This window comes from Podarcis tiliguerta, assembly GCF_965153285.1.
Source record: "Podarcis tiliguerta genome assembly, chromosome: 5".
NCBI lineage: Eukaryota > Metazoa > Chordata > Lepidosauria > Squamata > Lacertidae > Podarcis > Podarcis tiliguerta.
The window spans coordinates 25,230,538-25,254,483 of NC_139538.1; the positions used below are offsets into that span (position 1 = coordinate 25,230,538).

Consider the following 23,946-nt stretch of genomic DNA (forward strand, 5'->3'; position numbering starts at 1 on the left):
ACAGTTCAGGAGGCTTTTATTCTCCCAGCAACAAACATGGTGAGAGAATCTCAGGTGGAGGCAGCAGCAAGCTGGAACAACTGATGCCAAGTCAACTCTGCCATGTGCCTTTGGTCCTAGGGAAATGAGTAGCAACACATATAGACTGATGAAGGCATTCTCCCACATCCTCACACCTCACTGTTTTTATGGGCTTGGATGAAGCTTTCGTTTCCAATAAAGAGGTGAGAAAGGGCAGTAAACCAGGGTGAGTTCTCCCATGGGGGCCCTTTCAGCCACTGTAAGAACTGCTTTCTCAAACTCAGCAGAGGAAATCTTTAGGCTTAATAGACAATCATACTGCTTTAAGGAAAAATGTTCTCCTGGTCAAAGGATATATGTAAAAACCACAGAAATCAGGTAGATACTTCTGAAGTGTCTAATGGTTGTGTGAAAACACAACCAAAGAGATAAAGTAGCCCAATAAGGGAGTAGCCCTATGTATGGGAAGCCAGGGTAAATTACACTCGCCTAGGTGAAGCGGGTGGACAGAGCCTAGGGCTTGCTGATCAGAAGGTCAGCGGTTCAAATCCCTGCGACGGGGTGAGCTCCCATTGTTCAGTCCCAGCTCCTGCCAAACTAGCAGTTCGAAAGCATGTCAAAGTTCAAGTAGATAAATAGGTACTGCTCTGATGGGAAGGTAAATGGCGATTCCATGCGCTGCTCTGGTTTCGCCAGAAGCAGCTTAGTCATGCTGGCCACATGACCCAGAAGCTGTCTGCGGACAAAGGCTCCCTCGGCCTATATTGCTGTGACATTATGTGTGTATTTATGTATTTATACTATGTGTGTATATATTTGCTAAAGTCTGGCAACTGCTGTCTCCTTTGGGAGAAGATTGATCCAAGGGTCACAAGTCCAATAGCAGGACATTACCATTAACTAACTGTAACATCACATTATGTACAGAACTATATGTGAAAAGCCAAAAGGATTGCTGATCCCTAAGACAAAAAGCTTCAAGATTCACAGCTGGGCAGTACATTTATTGAGACCAACTGAAACATCACGAAGATTGAGCAAGCTTTTGGGTTCTTCAGAATTTGTCATTGGACAAGATGTTACACAAAGCAGGGAGTGTGGGCGGGGGTGAGAGTGAGAAAATAAATAAATAAATAAATAAATAAATAAATAAATAAATAAATAAATAAGTATATATATTTTTAAATCCTCCTCATTCCCTGCTTTGTGGGGCAATCCTATGGCAAGATCTGGCAGGAGCTGTTTAGGATGCAGCAGATCTCTAGCTTAGCCAGTTTGCATTTAGGTAGGCTTAGTGTTGCTACAATCAGTGCAGTTCACAGCCCCTTCCTCACTCCATTTTAGTTTTTGTTTTTTGCTTTAAAAAAATCAGTTAACAATACTGGACTACACTTCAGGGTTATCATACACTACTCCCCTTCAGCAACTTGGGTAACAATACTGTGTTACTCTGCAATATTGCAATATGGTGGAAATAATAATAATAATAATAATAATAATAATAATAATAATAATAATGTATTTTTAATCTCCTGTTGGAAGTGGCTGGGGAGACCTAGCCAGATGGGCGGGGTATAAGTAAATAATATTATTATTATTATTTACTAATAATAATACTAATACTAATACTAATAATAATAATAAGCCAGAATTAAATCCCCAACTCCAGCTCAGCCAAACAGCCAGTGTAACTTGCACTTTCTGGATCAGCCACCTGAGCCAAGGCCAGTGTGAGTCCCCAAAAAGGGGCATGATTGTGGTAGAACAATAGAGGGGGAAATTTGTGCTGGATCCTAAGTGTGTTAGCTCAGTCACATGAGCTGACACAACCCAGCACAGAACATAAAATCTACCCCTCCCTCTCTCATTTGCACCTCTCTTTCTCTCTCTCCCCTGCCCCATTTTCTTGCGTGTCTCTGCCCTATGTTGGCAGCAGATCTCACATAGGGGAGGAGCATGGGGCTACTCCTGCTCTCCATCATCCTGGGCTTTTCTCAGTCCATAGCGGATATCAGCGGAGTTCCTGAAATCATGCAACTTAAATACACCAGCTTCTCAATCCGAAACAGATTTTTGTTTGCATGGTCCCCCCCCCCCCATTTCTCAACTAATAACTTTGGGATCAGGAAAGTACATCTAAAATCTCCAGATAAAATGAGTTACTTAAAAATGAGTTACTTAAAATAAACCTCTTCACCAGAATTAAAACATTATATGCAATTGAAATACCAAAAGCAGTGAAATCACATAGTAATAACTAGAAATATACCAAGCTAGCAGAAAACACAAAGCAACCCACAAGATTTTAAAATGTGTATAATTTTAAAGCCTGTGAAATAGAAGAAAAAGCTTTGTCTGGCACTTAAAATAAAAGCAAAGCCATCCTGAGGAAGATATTCCATAGAGTGGGTGCCATATGTGCAAAGGGCCTCTTTTTGGTGTCCTCCTCCTCCACATCCAACAAGGGCAGTGTGAGAGGGGGGTGGAGGGAAGGGCCTTGGCTGACAATCTGAGAATGCAGGCAGGATGGAACGGGAGAAGGTACTGCTTCAGGTACCATAGTCCCAAGCCATTTAGGCCTTTAAAAGTTAATGCTATTCCTTTGAACTGAGCTCAGAAGCGGACAGGCAGACAGTGCAGCTCTTTTAACACTGGGTAACTGTGATCCAAATTGACTGTGCCAGTCAAAATACTTGGCAGCTGTGGCAGCTGAAGCTTCCAAACTGTCTTCAAAGGAAGCCCAACATACAACACCTTACAGAAATCCAATTGGGACATTACATAGATAGCTATGGCCAGACAAAGGATGTGCCATTCCAGTCCAGGCAGAGGATGTAAAGAATTACTACATGTATCCTCTGCACTGTGTGGAGAGAATCCATGATAGTGCCATCTGTAACCAAGAATGAATGGTTCTGATGTAGCTATACTCTGTATGATGCACAGAATGACAGCTAATGCATGGCAAATGATGTTTAGGGACCCTGAATGGAGGCCATTCTCAAAGGGAATCTTCCACTCAGCTTGGTCCATACCATGTGCACATAAGTGGGGTTTGACAGAGAAATGCAAACTACCTTGGACTCAAGGAGAGACAGATAAGCTACCCAGATCTCATTGGCTTCTCCTCATAAATATCTGCCTTGGATCCCCGGAAAGCACTCCTATCCAGGGAAAGAGGTTTTTACATCAGATCTTAAGAGGGTAGTGGTGACAGGCTACCTGAAAGCCTCTGGCCCAACTGGCCTACCCAGACTGGCAGTCATGGATGGAAGGGAGTTAAAGGCCCTATTCCATTACAGCTTGTTCTGAGAGAGTTTTGAGAATGCATTCACAGAAGGAAAATCTGTACACACCATACATTTAAAACACCCCTCTGATGAATGCAGTCATTTTTGAAGGGTGCTAGAAAGTGTCACTCTGGTAGGGGTAAACGACAATTCCTAGGATTTTGTGTTTGTTTGTTTGTGTGTGTGTGTGCGCGCATGCACTTTAAATGTATGGTGTGTACACAGTTATGTGGTGATGCTTATTTAAAGTATGTCTTTGCAGATTCCTGCTTAAAGACAAAAAAGGTTGTTGAAAAGAAATGACTGTTTTGGGGGTAACACATAATTGTTGGTACAGTGGTACCTCGGGTTACATACGCTTCCGGTTACATACGCTTCAGGTTACAGACTCTGCTAACCCAGAAATAGTGCTTCAGGTTAAGAACTTTGCTTCAGGATGAGAACAGAAATCGTGCTCCGGCGGCGCGGCAGCAGCGGGAGGCCCCATTAGCTAAAGTGGTGCTTCAGGTTAAGAACAGTTTCAGGTTAAAAACAGACCTCTGGAACGAATTACTTACTTAACCTGTGGTACCACTGTAATTGCTTGGGAATCTCTGATTCAGACATACAGGGTGCAAAACAGCATTCATACGTATAAGTAAGTTGGTAAGTAAGTAAAGCAGGACAAATGAAGGTAGAAAGCTGCCCTAGCGATGTGGCAAAAATGGGAAAAGGCCTAATCTTCACAGTTTCAAGTCCACTCTCCACTCACATTTCCCCATTCTGTGGCACCATCTCTTGTCTCTTTTCAGAGGAAGAAAGAGATGTCAAATCCCTCCCCTCCAGAGCAACATTAAAAAACAAAGCAAAACAAAAATCCCACCGGCACTCCAACTTTTCCTACTGACACCGTGTCAAATGCTAATAAATTAATAAACAAACAATAGGCCCAGGTTGCATATTTTAAGCGCTCATATAATCCTGGAGAAAGTGGGGGGGGGTGGAGGGGGGTGTTAAAGCATGGCTTCAAAGCAAGCTCAGTATTCCTAAAGCTTCTGTTCATGGTTACTCATGCAAAGTTTGCATAGATCAATCAGTTCAGGCAGGATTAGACAGAGTAGTACATCTGCACCACACATTAAAAAGAGCCAGGAAATAATAATCATTAGAAAAGACTGGCTGCATTACTAGAAATAGCACAATTAATTAAATGATAGTGGAGGTGGTATTAATAAAATGGGTGACAATTTCCCATTTTAAATAGGCATTTCATGCTTGTTGAATTTATGTCAACTTTTGTGTCAGTAAAGTTGTCTGAGAAAAAGAAATGCCAAGGGACAAGTGATTTAAAAAGGAAAAAAACCTTCCTCTTCTTCCAATAATAAGAAACACAGCCCTGTGACATTTAAATGTCTTTTTCATCTTTATTGAATATTGTCCGTCAAAAATAATATTGTATGCAAGGGCTTTAGAAATGATTAATAAACGACACAATTAATAATAAATAATATTGGGTGTACTAATAAACTATCCATGAATATCAGGCAAGGATGCTTCAGAGAGCAGATACCGACTCTCATTCTTCTTCACCTCTAATAAAATGAGTTAAGGCAGAGCAAACATTTTTGTCGAGCAATTTCGTAATGCTGTGCTGAAATATCTAGATTCAGAGATGGCATGATTTGCAAAGGAGATGCAACCACGCTGCTGTTGCGTGTGTACATTCCTGACGGCTTTCAGCGTAGCACGATGATAGCAATAACTAATAATATGGAATGAACACACATTGCGGCCTTTGACCCGGAAGGGCTATTAGACTGTTTCACTTCAGTGCCCCCTGGCGGAGAAGACGAACTTCCTGTGTCTCCCCCTCTTTATAGAGGAGCACTGGTGGGGGAGGCTGGGGGTGTGTGCTATGTACCATCTTTTCCCTAGAGATTGCCGAAGGGGAAGTGTAAAAAAAGAAAAAGAATAAAGTGGGAAAGAAAAAGCCGGCCATTCTATGGGGCAGGAACAGAAAGCAGAAGGGCAGCACCGTTCATCCTTCTCCTTGAAGCAAAATCGCTGTGCATCTGCAAAATAAATAAATGTATTCTCTCCTCCTCCCCCCCCCCCCCAGCAAACTCCCTCCCCGCCGACTTTGTTCTTTCTTTCTTTTCTTTCTGTTTAAATAGATCAAAGGCAAGGGAAGGCGAGAAAGGGAGCGGGGAGGAGGGAAGCCCTGAGCCGGCGGAGGAGCTGCCCATTGTTGCGCTGACAAGGCGAGGTCCCCGAGGCGAGTGGCTGCCCCATCGGAAGTGGCGGCCTGGCCGAGAGGGAGCCTCCCTTTCCCCGGGCCTTATTCTTGGCGGCCTACAGTAGGGTCGCCGTGGCAACGCGCCTCCGGGCGCAAAGTTGGAGGCGCTGAAAGGCCTTCAAGAGCCGGCGGCGGAACAATATTTTGATTCATTGGGCGACGGGAGCGAGGCTCGCCGCCCCTCCGCCGCAGCCCCGATGAATGCTGGCCATTGTCCCGGCTTTTCTGAATTTGATTTACCATATCATAACCCCTAGGAAGAAGAAAACATCAATATCCCCGAGGAATGGAGATGTTTCTATGGAAAAGCGAGGAATTTTAGGCCATAACACAGATCCGATGCTTTTTTTAAAGGAAAAAAAAAGGGGGGTGGAATCGAAAGAGATCAAAGGCGGCGCTCCCAGGAGTTAGAGATACGTCTCTGAATTAAAGACGGACGAGGCAGACTACAAAGTGTTTGCCGACTCCCCTCCCCTCCGCGTAGGCAGACCCAGCTAAGCTTTCTCCTTGAGAGGAGGCGCTGTCCCAACACCAGACCATAATACATGGTCAACGGGAAGAGCACTCCCAAAGCGGGGGGAAAGCCACACCATGCAAGCAAGCAAGTCCCCTGAGGGAATTGGCCTTCCCTGCAACCCGAATTCAGGGATTTTGCAAAGATAAGCAACCATCAACTTTCTCTGTTAGGCTGCAGTTTTTTAAAACAACAACCTAGAACTGATTTTGAGAAGTAAAACACTTCACTCACACAGGGCTTACGTTCCTGGGTACCACCGCACAGATACGTGAAATGGTGTATCGTGGGGAACACCATCAAAAAAGCCTGTAAGCATCCTCTAAACCTCTGGTGCCATCTCAAAAAACTCTTCGAAAATCTTCCAAAAATCTTTTTTTTAAAAAAACAAATCCTTGCGCCCCAAAACTCCAGTAAACTCCACCACAATTGCTGCCTCCCAACCCTCCTTTCTCAAACTCCAGCTCTTCACAGGTTGGTGCAAAGGCTGATGGGACTGCTACCCTTCCTTTTCTCCCCATTTTTGCAGTTTTCCAAGTCTTTTTGGGGCCTTTTGCCCCTTTCACACCTTTTTCCTGTTTAAATCAATTCATTTTATTATTTCCTGGTGCTATGCGTATACGTGGTTGTGCTTGAGTTGAATGCGGATTAGTGGAGGAGATGCGTGTAAGCAAAAGTTATAATGGTGCTGGTACTGATAGATATAAAAACATAAGAATACCACTGCTAGATCAGACCAAAGGCCCTTCTCGTCCATCCTCCTGTTCTCACAGTACCCAACCAGATACTATAGGAAGGCCAGAAGCAAGTCATGACTTCAATAGCACTCCCCCTGCTTGTGCTCCACAGCAACTTGTATTCAGAGGCATACCACCTCTGATACTGAAGGCAGTATGCAGCCATCATGGTTAGTAACCAGATAAAGCTTGGCAAATTTATCTAAAGCTCTTTTTAAGCCATCCAAGTTGGTGGCCATTGCCATGTCCTGTGGGAACAAATTCCACAGTTTAACTGTGCACTATGTAAAATACTTTCCTTTGTCATGAATCTCCCAACATTCATCTTCATTGGATGACCCTGAATTCTAGTATTATGAAAGAAGGAGAATAATCTTCACATAATGTATGATTGTATACACCCCCACCATGTCCCTGCCTCCTTACCTGATGCTTTTCTTAACCAAAAGGCATCAATCGTTATAATTTTTTCACAAAAGAGGATTGTTCCATCTCTAATATAATTTCAGTTGCCCCTTTCTGAGCCTTTACTATTGTCTGCAATATTATTTTTGACCAGTACTGAACACATTATTCTAAGCACAGTCACACCATAGATTTGTATAACTTCTTTATGATACTGATTTATTTTCAGTCCCTTTCTTAAGGAACTCTAACCCTAATCCTAACACAGCGGGGCACCCAGCACGGGCAGGGAGGCAGCCGTGATGGCACCCTGGGGATCACGCTGCCGGGGGCAGTGCGCTCCTCCCGCACTCCTCTTCCTCCGCCAGCATCCTAACATTCACCTTCTTCCACAGCCACAACACACCCAGTCAACATTTTCACAAAGCCATGCTATACAACCCCAAGGTCCCTCTGCTGGTCAGTCACTGGTTCAGACCCCATAAGTGTATATCTGAACTTTGGATTTTTGTCCCAATGAGTCTGCTTGGTAACTTTCAATCTCATTTGCCATTTTAATGCCTAGTCACTCACTTTAGAGAGAGCCTTCTGGAGTTCCTTTTCTATTCTTACCAACCTAACAATTTGATGTCATTAGCAAACTTGGCTACCGTGAAAATTAACAACAACACCTGGTGGGAAATGGATTCTGCTGCTCTGAATGTGAAATGGCTTTCCAAGTATGAAGGCGACAAATCCAAGCATAGTGACAGGAATTACATTCCCCTGAACTCAGTGAGACTTGCATCCAAGTAAACATATGTGAAGTGTAATCATGTGGACATTTACTCTGAAATAAATTCTACAGAGGTCAACAAGGGTAAGCACTCATATACAACCTTAGAATCTCAGTGTTTCCCGCAAACACTGTCCTGCTGAGCATGCATTCAAAACTTTAGAGTGGCAGTCGTGAGTCTGGCCAAGGTCTGAACATCAGGACAATGCCTCCACTAGAGTTGAGTCTCTCTCGTGCCCCTGTTTTAACTGTTCTTAATATTGAATTTTAAATTGTTGTAACCCACCATGGATTAAGGATGAGTCATAAATTTAACAACAACCATCCTTTCTATTCACTTTGCTGAGCCTATGTTACCAGCAGTGTATAATGTTCCAGTTACCTGTCTGTTATCCAAAGTAACAATGACTTGCTAAACCTCCATTCCCAGCCACAGATGAGTGAGTTTTGCAACTACTCCAAATCGGGGAAGGAGAGCTTGTATTATGTGTAATAGGGTGGTGATGTCATCATTCCCATCCATGCCACTATTTTGCTGAGCTTCTATTTCAAATATTGGTATGGCAGTGCATCCCAGCAGCGTGATCTTGTCTTCTTGATCTTAACGCAAGCAGTAAAAGATGAGTACCTTGCCTTCTAATCCTATCCACAATAAGGTAGCACTAAATTGTTGGTTTTCATTGGTCAGTGAGTCCAAGCATTCTTTCCTCTCCCATAACTTAACCAGCAGAAGAGAAGGCAACATAGCAATACTTTTCTCTCTGTTGTATTGTTAATTCTAAAGATACATAGCAGAGGGCAGAAAACCTCCTCCAAGTAGGCCTGTGCTCTCTCTACCAGGAATTTTGGAGGTCCAAAGAACAGTATCATTTAGCTGAAGATGTTAGATAGAGGAAACTTTTACCCTGATACTTGCACCTCCCCATCCTTTTTTCTTTTTATTTTGGTGGTGCGAAGTAATTTTGAGCTAGTCTCCTGGGAGGCTGTATTACATATCTTCTAGATAAGGTCTCTTGAATGACTCCTTGTCCTACACTAGGTAGTCTTGAATCTCAGCTGATGATGCCAGAGGGTTGGATTTACCTTTTCACACTGGGGCTTTCCTAAAGAGTCAGATCTGCTGTGAAGAGATTACAATCTCAACAGAAAGACAGTACTGCTTGGTTCCATGCCAGATAGGAAAGCAGTATGCACCTCCAGCAGTCCTTTTGTGACTGGTTCAGGGCCACATTGATAATATGTATGCCCAAATGTGCACATAGGTGTGTATTTTACCAGATTGTATAATCCAGCAGCATAGACAGAGATATAGTTTTCCCATATTTATAATTGGACAATACTGTTTTTAAGGCCAACAAAATATCCCAAAACAGTGAATAGGCTTTTGAGTTATAGCTCACTGATTTGTGACACTTTGGTTAGTCGTAATCCACGTATTTCTTGGCTGCAGACTTTTGAAAGTTTTCTGTTGGACCAGGATGGATTCCTGTGCTTTTTAGAGAACAATATTTGTACCCAAAGTCCTGTTCTGTTTTGTATAGGATAATGCTCTATACTATGTGTTAAAATGACAATGTGTGGTGTCCTAGATAGATTATATATTGAAATTGAGCATTTATATAGCACTTAGCAAAGTGTCCAAAGCCATGCCTCTTTACATTGTAAAGTTGACAAAAGTCACACATTACCATCTTACTGCAGATGAGAAGATGCTGAAGCTAAGGGAGAGTGATTTGCCTAAGGCAGTGGTTTTCAACCAGTGTACCATGGCACCATGGGGTGCCTTGAATGGTGGTCAAGGGTGCCATGGACAACACTGGCCTCTGTCCCTCTTTCCTTCGCTTCCTCTGCCTCCCAAAGGCTTGCACAGCTGTTTGTTGCAGCAGCCCTGGCTATAAGTTTCACAGGGCGAATGGTGCTCTGAGGCCGGCATGGGGATGTGGGTTGCCAGAAGCTGAGGTGGCCTCGGAGTAAGAAAGCAACTGGGTGAGGGAGCCCAGCCAGCCAGTCCTTGCTGTTGGGAAGGTACAGACAAGAGGGAGGCTGGGCAGGCAGGCAGGCATGCACTGTGTTGGCCTTTCTTGTGCTTGCTATGTGCAAGGCCTGCCTGGGAGCTGAATGCCTGGTGCTGAAGGGAAGCCTTTCCACCATGCAGGCCTGGCAGCACCCACTGCTGCCCCTCAAGGTAAGGTGCTGTGGCCTTACATTCACCTTTGGCCAGCCTCCATTGCGCCATTAAGGCTGGGGGCATCCTCTTCCCAGGCCCCTGTGAGGCACCTCTCTTTGGGGCAGAGTGGGGACAGCTCAGAGACCAGGGAAGGCAGCAGGAGCAGCGGCCTGGAGGACTCCCAATGAGAGGGGAGAGGAGAGAAGGCTGAGGCAACACTCTGCAAGGGAGGGTGTTGGGGAAAGGGTGAGAGCTGCTAGTTCTGCAGGCAAGGGATAACATAGCTGGGCTCCTGAGCCCCACAGAGGTGCCACAAAAAGAATGTAGTTGGTCAAGGGAGCCCTGGACTCAAAAAGGTTTAAAACCTCTGGCCTAAGGCAACCTTTTCAGGACATAGGGTTCTCCTGGCTACATTACAATTGTTTTGTTTGTACAGTGGTACCTTGGGTTACATACGCTTCAGGTTACATACACTTCAGGTTACATACTCTGCTAACCCAGAAATAGTGCTTCAGGTTAGGATCAGTTTCAGGTTAATAACGGAACTCCGGAACGAATTAAGTACTTAACCTGCGGTACCACTGTATTTATCATCTTATTGTATACACATATGCAACACACACATGTACAAATCCATGATATATTATGTAAGACTGAGTCTTCCATTCACTTACCTAGTGAGTTACGGGACTTCTCAGTAGACATGTATATGATTTTGCTGTTATTCAACTAACATTTCTTTTGAAATTTTATTTCAACAACATTTTATTGTTAAGTAGGATAAGGAAACATCAGAATAGGAACCACCTTGTATCCATCTACATTTCATATTTTCTGGACTGTGAAATCAAAGGCTTTGTGTGCTAGTGTTGATTCATGTCGTTATTCATAGTCACTATCCCCTAACTTCACAAAGAAACATGCACAGCTTTGTGGGAGCCTGTGGGTCTTCCCATATAAGTTCCATAGATTTTCAAGAAAAAATTATTGGATGTGTTATTTTCAGCTTATTTAGCAGAATAAACGTGGAGGCGGGGCAGGGAGAGGAAGAGAGGTCTAGGTTTCTTTCCAGATCTCCATATCATAGATCTCTGGAGATATTTCTCCCATTCAACTGAAACTCACTTGGGTCTCTCTCTCTGTCTCTGAAACACCACTTCTTCCTGTGGAGATCTGCACTTATAAATACACCTGGAATCTCCTTTTCTTATCCCCTCACTTTCCTGATTTGGGAAAACCACATATTTAGTTGTTGTTGTTTTTTTAAAAAACAACCCAGCTTTTTCCAGTCTCTCACTTTCTTCTTCTTCTTTTGGTGAACAACAAAGACATGGAAGAGAGAAAGCACATGAATATTACGAAGAGTCAATTAAATTGTTTGGAAACACTGGCAGGGGTGAGGGGGAGAGCAAAAAAAAGAAAAAGAGCGCCGGGCCTTCGCGTTAGGAAGAAAGCCAATTAAACGGGCTTGATAAGCATCTGTATTAGCAACAAGTGCAGCCCAGAGGTCACAAGCAACACTAAATAAACAGAGCGGGCAGAAGAGGGGAGCTTTTGTGGCGGCTGTGCAGCTGTCCAGCCTCCTATTGTCCGAGGGAAGATTGGGTGCAAGCGCCCCGCTGCCCCCTAGCCAGCCCGATGCACAAAAACAGCTTGGGATGTTCTGCATGCGTAGGCAACCTCACAGCCCCCTGAGGCTGGTGGGGCTGCTTTGGGGAAGCGGGACTTTCTCCGCTGTTTCTTCTCTCCCTCCTCTTCCCCTCCCGCCCCGACAAGTAACAAAGCCAGCCTGTAAAACAGTTCAGAATAGGGGGAGCCGGAGCAGAGAAAAGGGTCCCCGATGGGGAAAGAAAAAGCGCCGTGTCACGCCACAAAAGAATAGGAAGTCGAAAGGAGAAATAAAACTGCAAGCAAGAATTATCTTGTTAAACAGAGGTGCTTTCCCTCCCTTTCTTTCTCTGGCTTTCTCCTCCCTTTCTTCCACACATCCCAGCTTCTCTCCCCCCCCCCCCCGGCACTTGTCTTTGTGAAAAGTTCTCCCCTCCCCCGTTTTAAAGTTACAAGAGGTGGCACAAGTTGGAGCGGTCGCCCTCCCCACCAGCAAAAACTTCAGCCGGAGATTTGATGGCTTATTTGCAACGCTGGGGGAGTAGGAGGCCAGCAAACGAAGATTCACACTTCCCCGCCCCGTCCCCTTTTCATCTGTTTCGGTGCTGTTGAGATCCAGGTAACAGGAAGACAACTTCGAACCATAAGCTGCATTTCCTTCGGCAAGAATCCGTCGGGGTTTACTCAGAAGTCAGCTTCCGACAGGACTTGCTCGCGAGCGACTGAGCGCTCAGCAACTGCAGTTTTAGAATTGAAGGGAAATCACTCCAGTAGAGACACATTAAGATACACAACAATAAAGAAGCTTAAAGTGCTTTAAATGTTAATGCACTCGAATCCAAAGTTTTGCATAAGGGCAGGCCGCGTTTTTAAAATAAATGTAACCAGAAAAAACGGTACTAAAGACTCTCTTCTAAATCCAGAATGTTCTCCTTTTGGTACTTGTGGTTGGACAAAGAATGCTGCCCCCCTCTTTATTTTTTTAATTGTCTTTCTGAAAACTAAGTGGCTGGAATTCACTCAGACCGGAAACACTCAATTAAGTACGTGCAAGCTTAAAAACTTTTCAGCATTCAAAAGGCTTTGCTAGGCCGATCTAGGGGGGAAAGAGCGCAAATTGCTTGTGCTGATGAATCACACAAGACGATTTTGCAGAACGGTTTGGGATCTACATTCTTTGCTTTACAAGTGATCAGAAAGTGCTGCCTTAAACATTTTCCTCTCCATCCCCATCCCCCCCCAACCCCCTTCCTTCGATGGTTAAAACTGCAGTCCTAGGAACATTTCCCAGAGGATAAACTCCACGGAATTAACTGGGGAGAAAATACGCTTAGGGTGGTTTACCAGTCATTCTGTCTTTCCTTCTGCCCTCAAATCTTCCATTAGCGTGGATGGGAGAAAGTCACTAAGTATATGAACAAGTCCAAACGGTCCCAAGATCATCGAGAAAGATGATCATACACTTGTTTCACAACGAGTTTGCGAAGGAGTATTTTTAACAGGAACAATTGTATTTATCTTATGGGCATTAATTTGTTATCTGGTAAGTGGAAAGGTGGGGTCAGATACAATTAGGCAATCTTTATAGTGCTATCTGTGAATTGAAAATCCAAGGTGTTTTTTCCCTTGCTGAAACCAAGATTCCGTTTATAAGAGAAGCGGCTCGATATTAACATTTATTTAGTTCTTTACGCTTGTTTCACTTCATCCCAGTCCTGTTGTAAAGCATCTTTCGTAAAAATGGGATGGGTGGAAAGTGATCCTAAGTACGAAGTTACAGGAAGAAGGTAGGAAACAGTGCATCTAACCACATCGGCTACAGAGCAATTTTATACATGTTTACTCAGATGTAAGTGTATTGAGCTCAAATGCAAATTACTCCCAGGTAAGGGACTACAGGGATTTGGGGGGCACTGTTTTATAGTGGCTCCGCCGTTCTTTCCTAGAGGGGCCAACCCGAAGGTGGTGCTGGGGGACTTCTCTTCCACGCCTTAGTTACAACCGGCTTGGATTAGTGTAACGCGCTCTACGTGGGGCTGCCTTTGAAAAGTGCTCAGAAACTTCAGCTGGCTCAAGGAGCTGCAGCTAGATTGCTGACCCGGGCCAGTTATAAGGAGCATGCAACTCCCCTGTTGCAACAGCTCCTTTGACTACCGGTCTGTTTCTGGGCACAATTCAGAGTCCTGGTTATGACCTTAAAAGCCCGACAACCGTTTAGGTCCAAGCCATCAGAAACTGCCTAGGTTTGGAGATCTTGGAGGAGGTCCTTCTCTGGCCCCATTTGCAGGAGAGGGCCTTCTTGGTGGCTGCTCCCATACTTTGTAACTCATTCCCTAGAGAAGCTAGACCGGCTCCCTCATTGCTGTCCTTTGGCCGGCAAGTGAAGGCTATCTTGTTCCAACAGGCTTTTGGGACTGACTAATTATTGGTGTGATTTTAATAGATTTTATATCTGTATAATGGGACGCGGGTGGCATTGTGGGTAAAACCTCAGTGCCTAGGACTTGCCGATCGTATGGTCGGCGGTTCGAATCCCCGCGGTGGGGTGAGCTTCCGTCCTTCGGTCCCAGCTCCTGCCCACCTAGCAGTTTGAAAGCACATCAAAGTGCAAGTAGATAAATAGGGACCGCTTTATAGCGGGAAGGTAAACGGCGTTTCCGTGTGCTGCACTGGTGCTGGCTCACCAACTGCAGCTTCGTCACGCTGGCCACGTGATCCGGAAGTGTCTTCGGACGGCGCCGGCTCACAGCCTCTAGAGCGAGATGAGCACGCAACCCTAGAGTCGGACACGACTGGCCCGTACGGGCAGGGGTACCTTTACCTTTACCTATATCTGTATCAAGTTTTAATTTGATAAATGTTTAATCAGTTTTTAATTATCTCCTCTCCTCCCTATGTTTTTAGCGGTTCTTATTTTTAGCTGTAAGGCGCCTTGAGTCCCGTCAGATGAAGAGGAAGGGTAGATATATATATATATATATATATATATATATATATATATATAATGTATATATTATACACACACACACACACAAATAATTAAATACAGTACTGCAACCCTAGTGAATGAGAAGGGACACGGTTCAGTCCAGGTTAAGTCATTTTCTGCAATATATCCAGGGAGTAATTCTCATTGAACTTACTTACTTCTGAGTAGACATTTTAGGATTGCACGAAGTCCCTTTGATATCAGTGGGGAGTGAGAACTAGGCATTGGCTTAACTCTTCCCTTGAAATCAGCAGGATTTTTAACTACACAATCCTACGTATGTGAAAGCAGTTTCCCCAAGTAAGTGTGCCTAGAACTACAATGTTAAAGAGTTTATAGCGGAGTGTTACTGAAAGAAACAACCACCCTTTTAACATCTGGCTCTTAGAACACCTTCGGGACTAAAATGGAAAAAAAGAGAGAACACCAGTGGGAGATAATTTGAACTAATATACTGAAGAGTCATGTGCCAAAACCTCAATCCTTGTGGGAAATTTCTTGGCAAAATGCACATCTGTACTAAGATTGTTGAAACTGGCAACGGGATTGTCAGAATAACTTTAAATAAATAGGCTATTTTTCCCTCTGAACTGCTTAATTTGATTGATAATCTCTCCCTCCCGCCCCCACATCTACTTCTTAAATCTGAAGCTTTTGAAGAAGGGGGGAAAAAATTCCAAGGGCTGTTGTTGCGTCTTGGCTGGATTGTACTTCAGATAGTGACAGATATAGACACCAGAACAAACAAGTTTCGACCCCTGTCAAGCCCCCTATCTTCGCCCCCCTCCTGCAACAAGTCAGAGAAATCTCTTTGGTAGTCTATGCAGGAGGACTTTAGCCTTTGAAGTCCCCTCCGAAGCTCAACTTTTTAATCGGGAAACTTTAGTGAAGATGATGGATGGCTTCGCTTCAAAACCGTCTCAGTCTTTTCAAACCCCACAAGCTGGAGACTGGTTCTCGTGGCGCACAGAGGCACCCCTATCGCACTCTGCCCCATCGCCCCCCCCAACCGGCGGAAATTCGATTTAGGGGAAGTTCCATTCATCTATTCTTCCAATTCACGGTTTGTTAACTTATTATGATCAGACGCTGAAAGCTCGTTGCGCACGGTCCGTCTAGACCAACGGACATCCTTTTATTTTAAAGGCAATTAGCGCAATCCTATGCCTGGTTCCTAGGAAATAAGTCCCAGTGCTTTCAATAGGACTCGCATCCTATAGAGTGCGCATTCGACTGCAGCCCACCAGTCGAACCCATCACCATTTGGTTAAGGATCAATTGCATGGGCGCACATCCCATAGATTTCCAGTCTCTGGATTACTTCTGAGTCAGTGTGGATATGGTATATGTTCCGTGGGGCTCTCTCCTAGATAATTGCATTCAGCGTTGTTTAACTCTGGCCAGATCATTCCTTAAGTTTTTTAATGAGGCCAACAGGATAGTCACTTACCCTCTTCGTGGAACTGTAGAATTGGAAGGGACCCTGAGGATCATCTAGTCCAACCCCCTGCAATGTAGGAATATGCAGCTGTCCCATACGGGAATCGAACCTTTCCCCTTGGTGTGATCAGCACCACGCTCTAACCAAGTGAGCTATCCAGCATTTAGGAACGTACGAAGCTGTCTGAGATCGAATCATACCATTGGCCCACCTTCGTTTAGCAGTGTCTACTCCCAGGGGAGTCCTACCTAGTGATACCAGGGATTGAATCTGGGACCTTCTGCATGCATTGCAGGTGCCCTACCACTGAACTTCGGCCTTCCCCTCTCCAAGCAATAATACGCTTATGAATGCGGCCTACATTTTGGCATCTCAGTTTAGCTGCGTTGTGAATCTTCCACTGCTGGATAAAAGGCACGGGTTTCGAACACACGCACGTGGGATCTTTCTGGATCTCATATTTTTCTTTGTTTTAGAAGAGACTTTTATTTTACCTGGTGCTGAAAGACATATTTCTTGCTGTCCTGTTTCTGCATACTGGGGCTGCTTCTATGACCATAGAATCATAGAATCATAGAGTTGGAAGAGACCACAAGGGTCATCGAGTCCAACCCCCTGCCAAGCAGGAAACACCATCAGAGCACTCCTGACATATGGTTGTCAAGCCTCTGCTTAAAGACCTCCAAAGAAGGAGACTCCACCACACTCCTTGGCAGCAAATTCCACTGTCGAACAGCTCTTACTGTCAGGAAGTTCTTCCTAATGTTTAGGTGGAATCTTCTTTCTTGTAGTTTGTATCCATTGCTCCGTGTCCGCTTCTCTGGAGCAGCAGAAAACAACCTTTCTCCCTCCTCTATGTGACATCCTTTTATATATTTGAACATGGCTATCATATCACCCCTTAACCTCCTTTTCTCCAGGCTAAACATGCCCAGCTCCCTTAGCCGATCCTCATAAGGCATTGTTTCCAGGCCTTTGACCATTTTGGTTGCCCTCCTCTGTACACGTTCTAGTTTGTCAGTGTCCTTCTTGAACTGTGGTGCCCAGAACTGGACACAGTACTCCAGGTGAGGTCTGACCAGAGCAGAATACAGTGGCACGATAACTTCCCTTGATCTAGATGCTATACTCCTATTGATGCAGCCCAGTTGCTAGAAAAAGTCAAATGCACACTGGGTTGCCAACTTTTAAAAGATCAGGGCACCTGTGCCTTTAGCAGCTTCACGGAAATAAGCAACCCACCCTCTCCAACCCGCCCTCTCCCCCTCGCATCTTGCAAGGCGGAAAACCTTCACCTGCAGACGTTTTTCTTTGCCACCGCAGGTGCCAAAGACAGAAGAGCCGCGACAGCCCCCAAAGGTGGCAACAATACCCCGCGGTTCCTGATTTTCCCCTGACCTCCGCTGAACTTTGGGCAATCCGACTGAGATTCCTTCAAAGCCCTCTAGACAGCAGGATCTCACTTTGCCAGCGGATCTAGGAAACCCGAGACGAACTGCGGCTTTCTCAAAGCGTTAAATTGTAGAGAGCTAAAAAGCCGTCGCCCCATAAACGAGGCGCAGCCCGCCAACAGGTGGGTAACCTACTTTGAACGGTATCAGATGCTGCTCTGGGGAATTGACGCCGGCAGCTTGCTGTCTGTACAACCATGACAGACCTGGCCTTTTAAAAAGAGCGACGAACAAAACTTAATTAAGTCAAATGATGTTAACTTTTGTTCTCCTGAATGGATGGCGGGCTGGAGCAATTAGAAGCGTTTCATCAACTGCTTTCAAGAAGGAAGGCAGACCGCCCCCCCCCCGCAGAAGAACGTGTGAGTGTGTTTGGAGGAAACACGCAATGTCGAGGGTGGCCATCCTAAGCGCATTTCTTTGGACGTAACTCCTGACGAAATCAGAGAAGCTTCCTTCCCACTAAAACGTGCATAGGATCGGGGCTGCAGGAAAAGACCAGGAACACAACTGTAAACTTGTCGCATGGCTAAGGCTCAAACCCTCTCCAGGCGTATGTGGAAGAAAACGCAAAGTCTTCCTACCCTTTTAAGTACTGGAAAGATTCACTGCGCCATCCTATGCAGGGCTGCCAACTTGAATAAAATTTTGTGACGGCCCAGGTCAGCCCCTCCCTGCATAATCAGTCACACGAGGCAGTGCACACACACCATTTGAATGGGAATGCGCATTAATTTTGTGGGGGCCCGGCCCCCTCAAATATTTTATTGTGGGGGCCGAAGCTACCACCCCAAGTTGGCTCCTATGATCCTATGCCTGTTTTCTCAGAGGTAAGGCCTGTTGAGTTCAGTGGGGCTTGCTCTCGTGTAAGTCCGTGAAAAACAGCAAAGAAGCCTTAGTATCATGGTAAGAACAATCCCTATCATACAGCGCGCTTACCCGGGTGCAAGCCCAATTGCATGAGATGGGATTTGTAGGTGTAAACCGCTTAGAGTTTTTTTTGTCTATTAAGCAGCATATAAATATTGTCAGATAATTAAAACAGCGACTTTCAAATACGTTTCTTTAGGACTGGAAGTTCTGCAGTTATATAGGATTAATCAGGAACCCCTCCCCCCCAACCCAATAAACGTAAATCACTTCTGCATCCCTATGCATCTGTATGTTTACTCAGAAGTAAGTCCCATCAAATTCTATTGGTCTCCCTCTCTAGTGGAAATTCCTAGGATCGCAGCTTTAAATGCGCTTGACTTTGGCTGGAACGTGCCTCAGTGGGCTTATTTGCACTCAGTGGGCTGTGGATTGCAATTCCACACCAGATACATGACATACCGGAATAATTTCGTTCCTCTCCCTCGCCTCAAACTGCTTCACCAAACATGATGCCAAATCACTGATGAATAAGCTGTCGAAAGATTGATGCCCTACTTATAAATGAAGCAATATTCTCCTTTCTGCAAAAAGAAGAAGAAAAAAGAAGGGTGACGGTATCTTCTTACCATAAATCTATAAACTTTATAGATTCTATGGGCGCGATCCCGCCAACTTTAAGCACTGTACTGTACAGCTCATTCCTAATCCTGTTTCCTAAGAACCCTGCTTGGTTCAGTCGTCTTACTCTCAGGAAAGGGTGCTTAACAACTAGGAGCAAATTAAGCATGTGCGTAACTCTCCCGCTGAAATCAGGGGACAGTGATAGTGCCAACGTTGCCTTAAGGTGGGCCATTCAAAATTAGGATTAGGAAGGCAAAGGCACTTAGCAATAAATAAGTAAACAGTGTAAGAACATCTGAAGTAATAACACTTCGTCTGAAATCTGTTAATTCCCTTGGATGAACCAGTTTGTTTGTTTTTTAACTATTGAGGGAAGGGGGGCGGGGGAGCCCTACCCTTGACACTTGGGAACTCTTGTTTACTGGGAAAGAAATCCCATCTGCTTCAATGACCCTGGCTCTCAAGTAAGTAAGTCCGCAGCCTTTTGCTCGGACACCTGCCAGAGGTCAATAGGACACGATTTCCACTTTTGGTTTGAATTAAATAAGCACTCGAAATTTTGGTTTGAATTAAATAAGCACCCGAAAAGTACAGCCTCCAGGTAAGACCCTCAGCGCTTGTTCTCAAATATAAAGGGGCTTCCCTGGCAGCAAGACTTTTGAGTGCTTGGCTTAAGCGCTCTTCGCTATTTTCACCCCCCCCTCACCGCCTCGCGCTGAGCTGCAGCCAGCCAGCCCCCAACTCCCTTCCTTTGCACCCCGGGGGACTTCAAAAGCTTGAACAGCTTTGTGGCTGGATTTCCTTTGCGTCCCGTCCGCGGCCCTTTGGCCGGCCTGCGATGGGAATTCCATCTGTCTGCCCAATGGATCTTGCGGCCAGATTCTGCAGCTGCAGCAGCCAAGCTGCCGCGACCGCCGCCTCTCCACGCCCTGCGTCGAACAGCAGCGCCAGAGTTGTTGTTGTTGTTTATTGTGTTTGCGAGAGAAAGAGAGAGAGAAGAAAAGTTTTGCAAAAAGCCCTCTAGGGGAAAAACATCGGGGCGATGCAATGCCCTGCCGTTTGCCTAGGCAGGGTTTCTCTTATTACTATGATTGTGGCTGGTGATGATCATCATAAAGGAAACGCATGGCTCTTCTTCTTGTTGTTGTTTTTGAGGTCCGAAACACTTTTTTTGTTCCCCGCCAAGGAAAAACAAGGCGAGGCAAGGAAAAGTTGCTGCCTAGGACGTTTTCGGAGGAGCGCGGCGCTGCCCCAGCAGCAGGGAAGGCGCGCGGGCAACTTTTCTCGCTCCTTTTGTCATTTCTCCCCCTGATCATCATCCGGCTCTGATGCTCATCATCCCACGATTATTATCCCCCATCCTCGGCCCTGCGTGTCCTCTCGTCAATTAATAGGCAGCAGGAAAGCGACAGCAAGGAAAATGGAGAGCGTCTCTCTGTTGCCTCGCTCGCGAGAAACTTTCCCCCGCGCCCTCGTAGCTTCTTGTCAGCCCCACTTCGCGATCAAAGAAGTTTGCTAGCTTGTAAAGGGGGGGGGGTCCGGCTTTCAGTCAGCCTCTGGGGGTGTGGGTGGTATTGGGGGCACGAGGGGGGTTTTTACCCCGCCGGCCCCTGGATCCCAGGTTGGCTGACCCACAAGCCAGTTAAGCAGGCGCGCTTGATGCATCCGGAGACCACACCAACACCCCAGGTTTTAGTTTTGGTTCCGTTTAAAAAGCTGGAGACGAAACAGAGTTCAGTGAAGGCCCTCCTCCTCGCTTCATTGATTAGGGTACCCTGAAGTTTGGGAGAAAGAAAGCTTGAAGCCATCTCAGTGGAACAGACATCCATAAAAGGGTGCTTAGGATCGGAGCGGGGCCCGGGAACTAACGACGGCAAAATAAGCCGCCCTGCGCTTAGTTCCTAAACCAGTGTGCTGCTAAATCCTGTGTAGGGATAGAGGGAGAGGGAGATGGGACCCAACAGTCAGACCGTTGGTCCCTATAGCTCTGCGTTGTCTGCAAGAACGGGCAGTCACTGTCGAGGTGAAGGGCTTTCCCAGTCCTCCCTGAACAGCTGCGGCTGCTCCCACTGTGCCCAGTGGGACTTACTTCCTGGGACATGCGTTGAGGACTGTAGCCTTAAAACCCCTGAGGCCGACGGGACTGACGCCCCCAGCCTAAGAATGCTTAGTCGGGAGTAAGTTCCAAGGGAATAAGAGTTAAGTAGCATTTCCAAGGAAACGGGCATGGCGAAGTTCAATTTAAAGTACGCCTCGTTGTCTTTCGGGTGGTTGGTGGTGGTAGGTGAACTTATTCATTTATTTCAGTAACCGTCCAGGCCTTCCTCACCCCAAAGAGTTGGGACTGGTAATTTGTAGGCAAAGGTTGAAAACGGAAATGGCCAGGAATAAAAAATGTAATTGGTCTACCTCATCTTATGTGGAAGGAAGCTCCAGTCAATTGGATTGGCACTCACCTGTAAGCAGTGTATTGTTGTTACAAAAGACAGGTGCCTGCCCCTCTCTCTGCCGAGCGGTGGCAAGAGCCCAAGGGGTTCCAGGCACGCACTCAGGGTTTGTGCTCCTTTGGCGAATGGAGGATGCTGCCCTAACCTTAAGAAATATGATTTATTCGCATCTTTACACCTTCACTCTGCATGGTCATCTCAAGAGGGGTTTGGTCCCCACCGCAGTGCAGCAGTCCAGTCCAAGGCATCTCTCCTTCTTCTGCTGTTCCTAAACACTAAGCCTGCTTTATTCAGTTGCATCCCAATGGTCAGTTCTTTCGATGCTTTGAAGTGCGAATAGTTTATCCCCCCCCCAGGTGTCACCCGACAAAGGAGTTTCCCCTGAGTTCATCAACACTTGTTGATTGAGCAGGATTAAAGACTGATATACACTTAGGACGTTTACCTAGCCTACTTAACTCTTCACATGCTAATTGTTGATGCTCAGAAGTAGGTACACATACATTCCAATACACATAGATCTTGATTACATTCTCAAAGCCTGGCATACAGCTTTCTCACACAGACACTAATTAAACACCTCAAACCCCCTATCTAATACACATCGAGACTGTCTTATAGCCCAGGCTATAATACAAGTTCAAATTAACATACAAGTTCAAATTAAATCCCAATATTTACTCTACCTAAACATTTAGCACCACAAATCTATTATACTATTAACAGCAAACCCCATGAATGCGTATTCAGGAGTAAGTCCCACTGAGTTCAACAGACTTCTGCGTAGACGCCGTCAGGGTTGCCCCCTTATCTGCAAAATAGATCCAAGTTAAGGCTCACATACCTGTAAATAAGTCCCACTGACTTCGGTGGGGCTTATGCCTAGGTAGAGATGTCTAGGATCCAACTGTAGGATTTTAGCCTCAGAATCTGAGCGCCAAAGATAGGGATGGGAAGGGCTGAATAGGATGTCTTTTCTGTTGTAAACTCAAGAGGAATAGATTGGCTTTAGGGTAATAGGGGAAGAAAGTGGATTAAGTTCAGTAACATATTTTTAGGCAGATGTTGCAATCCTATGCACACTTCTCTGTGAGCAAGCTTCATTGGACACAGTGAGACTAACGTCTGAAGAAATAGAAACAGGATCAGGCTACCACTTTCAGGAAAGAGTTAAGAGGAAGACAGCAATACTAACTCCCCCATCAGCACCAGCCAGCATGGGTATTTTTTTCATTTTATTTAATTTATTACCTTTACATACCATTTTGATCTTCTAAGGATCTCAAGGTGGTGTAACGTGGTTCTCAACCTCCCCGCGTCATCCTTACAACAAACCTGTGATGTAGGTTAAGCTAAGAGATGGTGACTGGCCCAAGGTCATCCAGGGAACTTCATGGCTGAGTGGAGATTGGAACCCTGGTCTCCTAAGACCTAGCCGAACACTCTAACCATTATGCCACATTGGCCAATGGTGAGAAATGATGGGCAGCGTAGTCCAGCTCAGATACCCAGCCCTGGGTTTTAGGTTAGGCGAGCCAGTAGGCAGTAAATCCACGTGTTCATCCAAGAAAACTTGCTTGGGGAACAGGTGTTTGGCTGCCATCTCTGATACTGAGGCCGCTGAACACTTTTGTGAAGACATTCATTTCAAGACATCAGCTTCGTGGGGAAGAGAGTCGCCTTCCTCTTGTGTCGCCCCTTCGGAAATGTTATAAGAGTTACCAATTCGGGCAGAACGCGAGCCCAATCTAGTCCTCCCCGCGCTCTTGGTAACTCTTAGAACAGACGCGCTGCCCCAGATGGAAATGGGGAACATAACATTCCTTGTCTAGGATTGAATCCAAGGATTTGGGGTTTGGACAGCTATAGATAAAGGTGGGGAAATAAAACCAGGACTTTCTCATCATTCTGATTTAAAAGCCAAGGTGTTGTTCAATCCGCCTCTGTGTCTGTTTCCTCGGAAGCGTCATTGTGCTGGATGGAACTTTACTCTCAAGAAAGCCCCCGCGCCCGCTTGCTGTAGTGCCGGAGAAACAGAGAATGATGGTTTGATCCGAGGCTGCGCTTCAAATCTCTGTTCACTGCTGTCCCAGCGAGGGCAAAATATGCGTTAGCTCATAGACCTTTGAAAATTCACTTGCACTGTAAACTAACTGAGGCTAAATCAACAAAGAGGCTCGTTGTGGTACCTTATAATAGTTGCGCTTCGTCTGTGACATCAAGGAAACCTTATAAACGTGTTTGCGCTTAATGCGCAATAAGTCCTTATAAACGTGTTTGCGCTTAATGCGCAATAAGTTTCTTCGATGCTTTATCTTTTTTTGGAAGTCCC

General features: G+C 45.5%; 1 protein-coding gene across 3 annotated transcripts in view; it reads left to right on the forward strand.

Moving 5' to 3' along the window:
• The window catches only part of LOC310678700 (uncharacterized protein), a 238,110-nt gene that overhangs the window by 15,185 nt on the left and 198,979 nt on the right, over positions 1 to 23,946 (forward strand). The window contains exon 1 of one of the 3 annotated variants that reach the window (XM_083443041.1): positions 10,127 to 10,202. The exons of the other annotated variants lie outside the window; for them this stretch is intronic. Coding sequence (XP_083299167.1) covers positions 10,167 to 10,202 — 36 coding nt within the window. The 5' untranslated portion in view covers positions 10,127 to 10,166. Of the gene's footprint in view, positions 1 to 10,126; positions 10,203 to 23,946 lie in introns of those variants that run through there. 3 annotated transcript variants of the gene reach the window in all.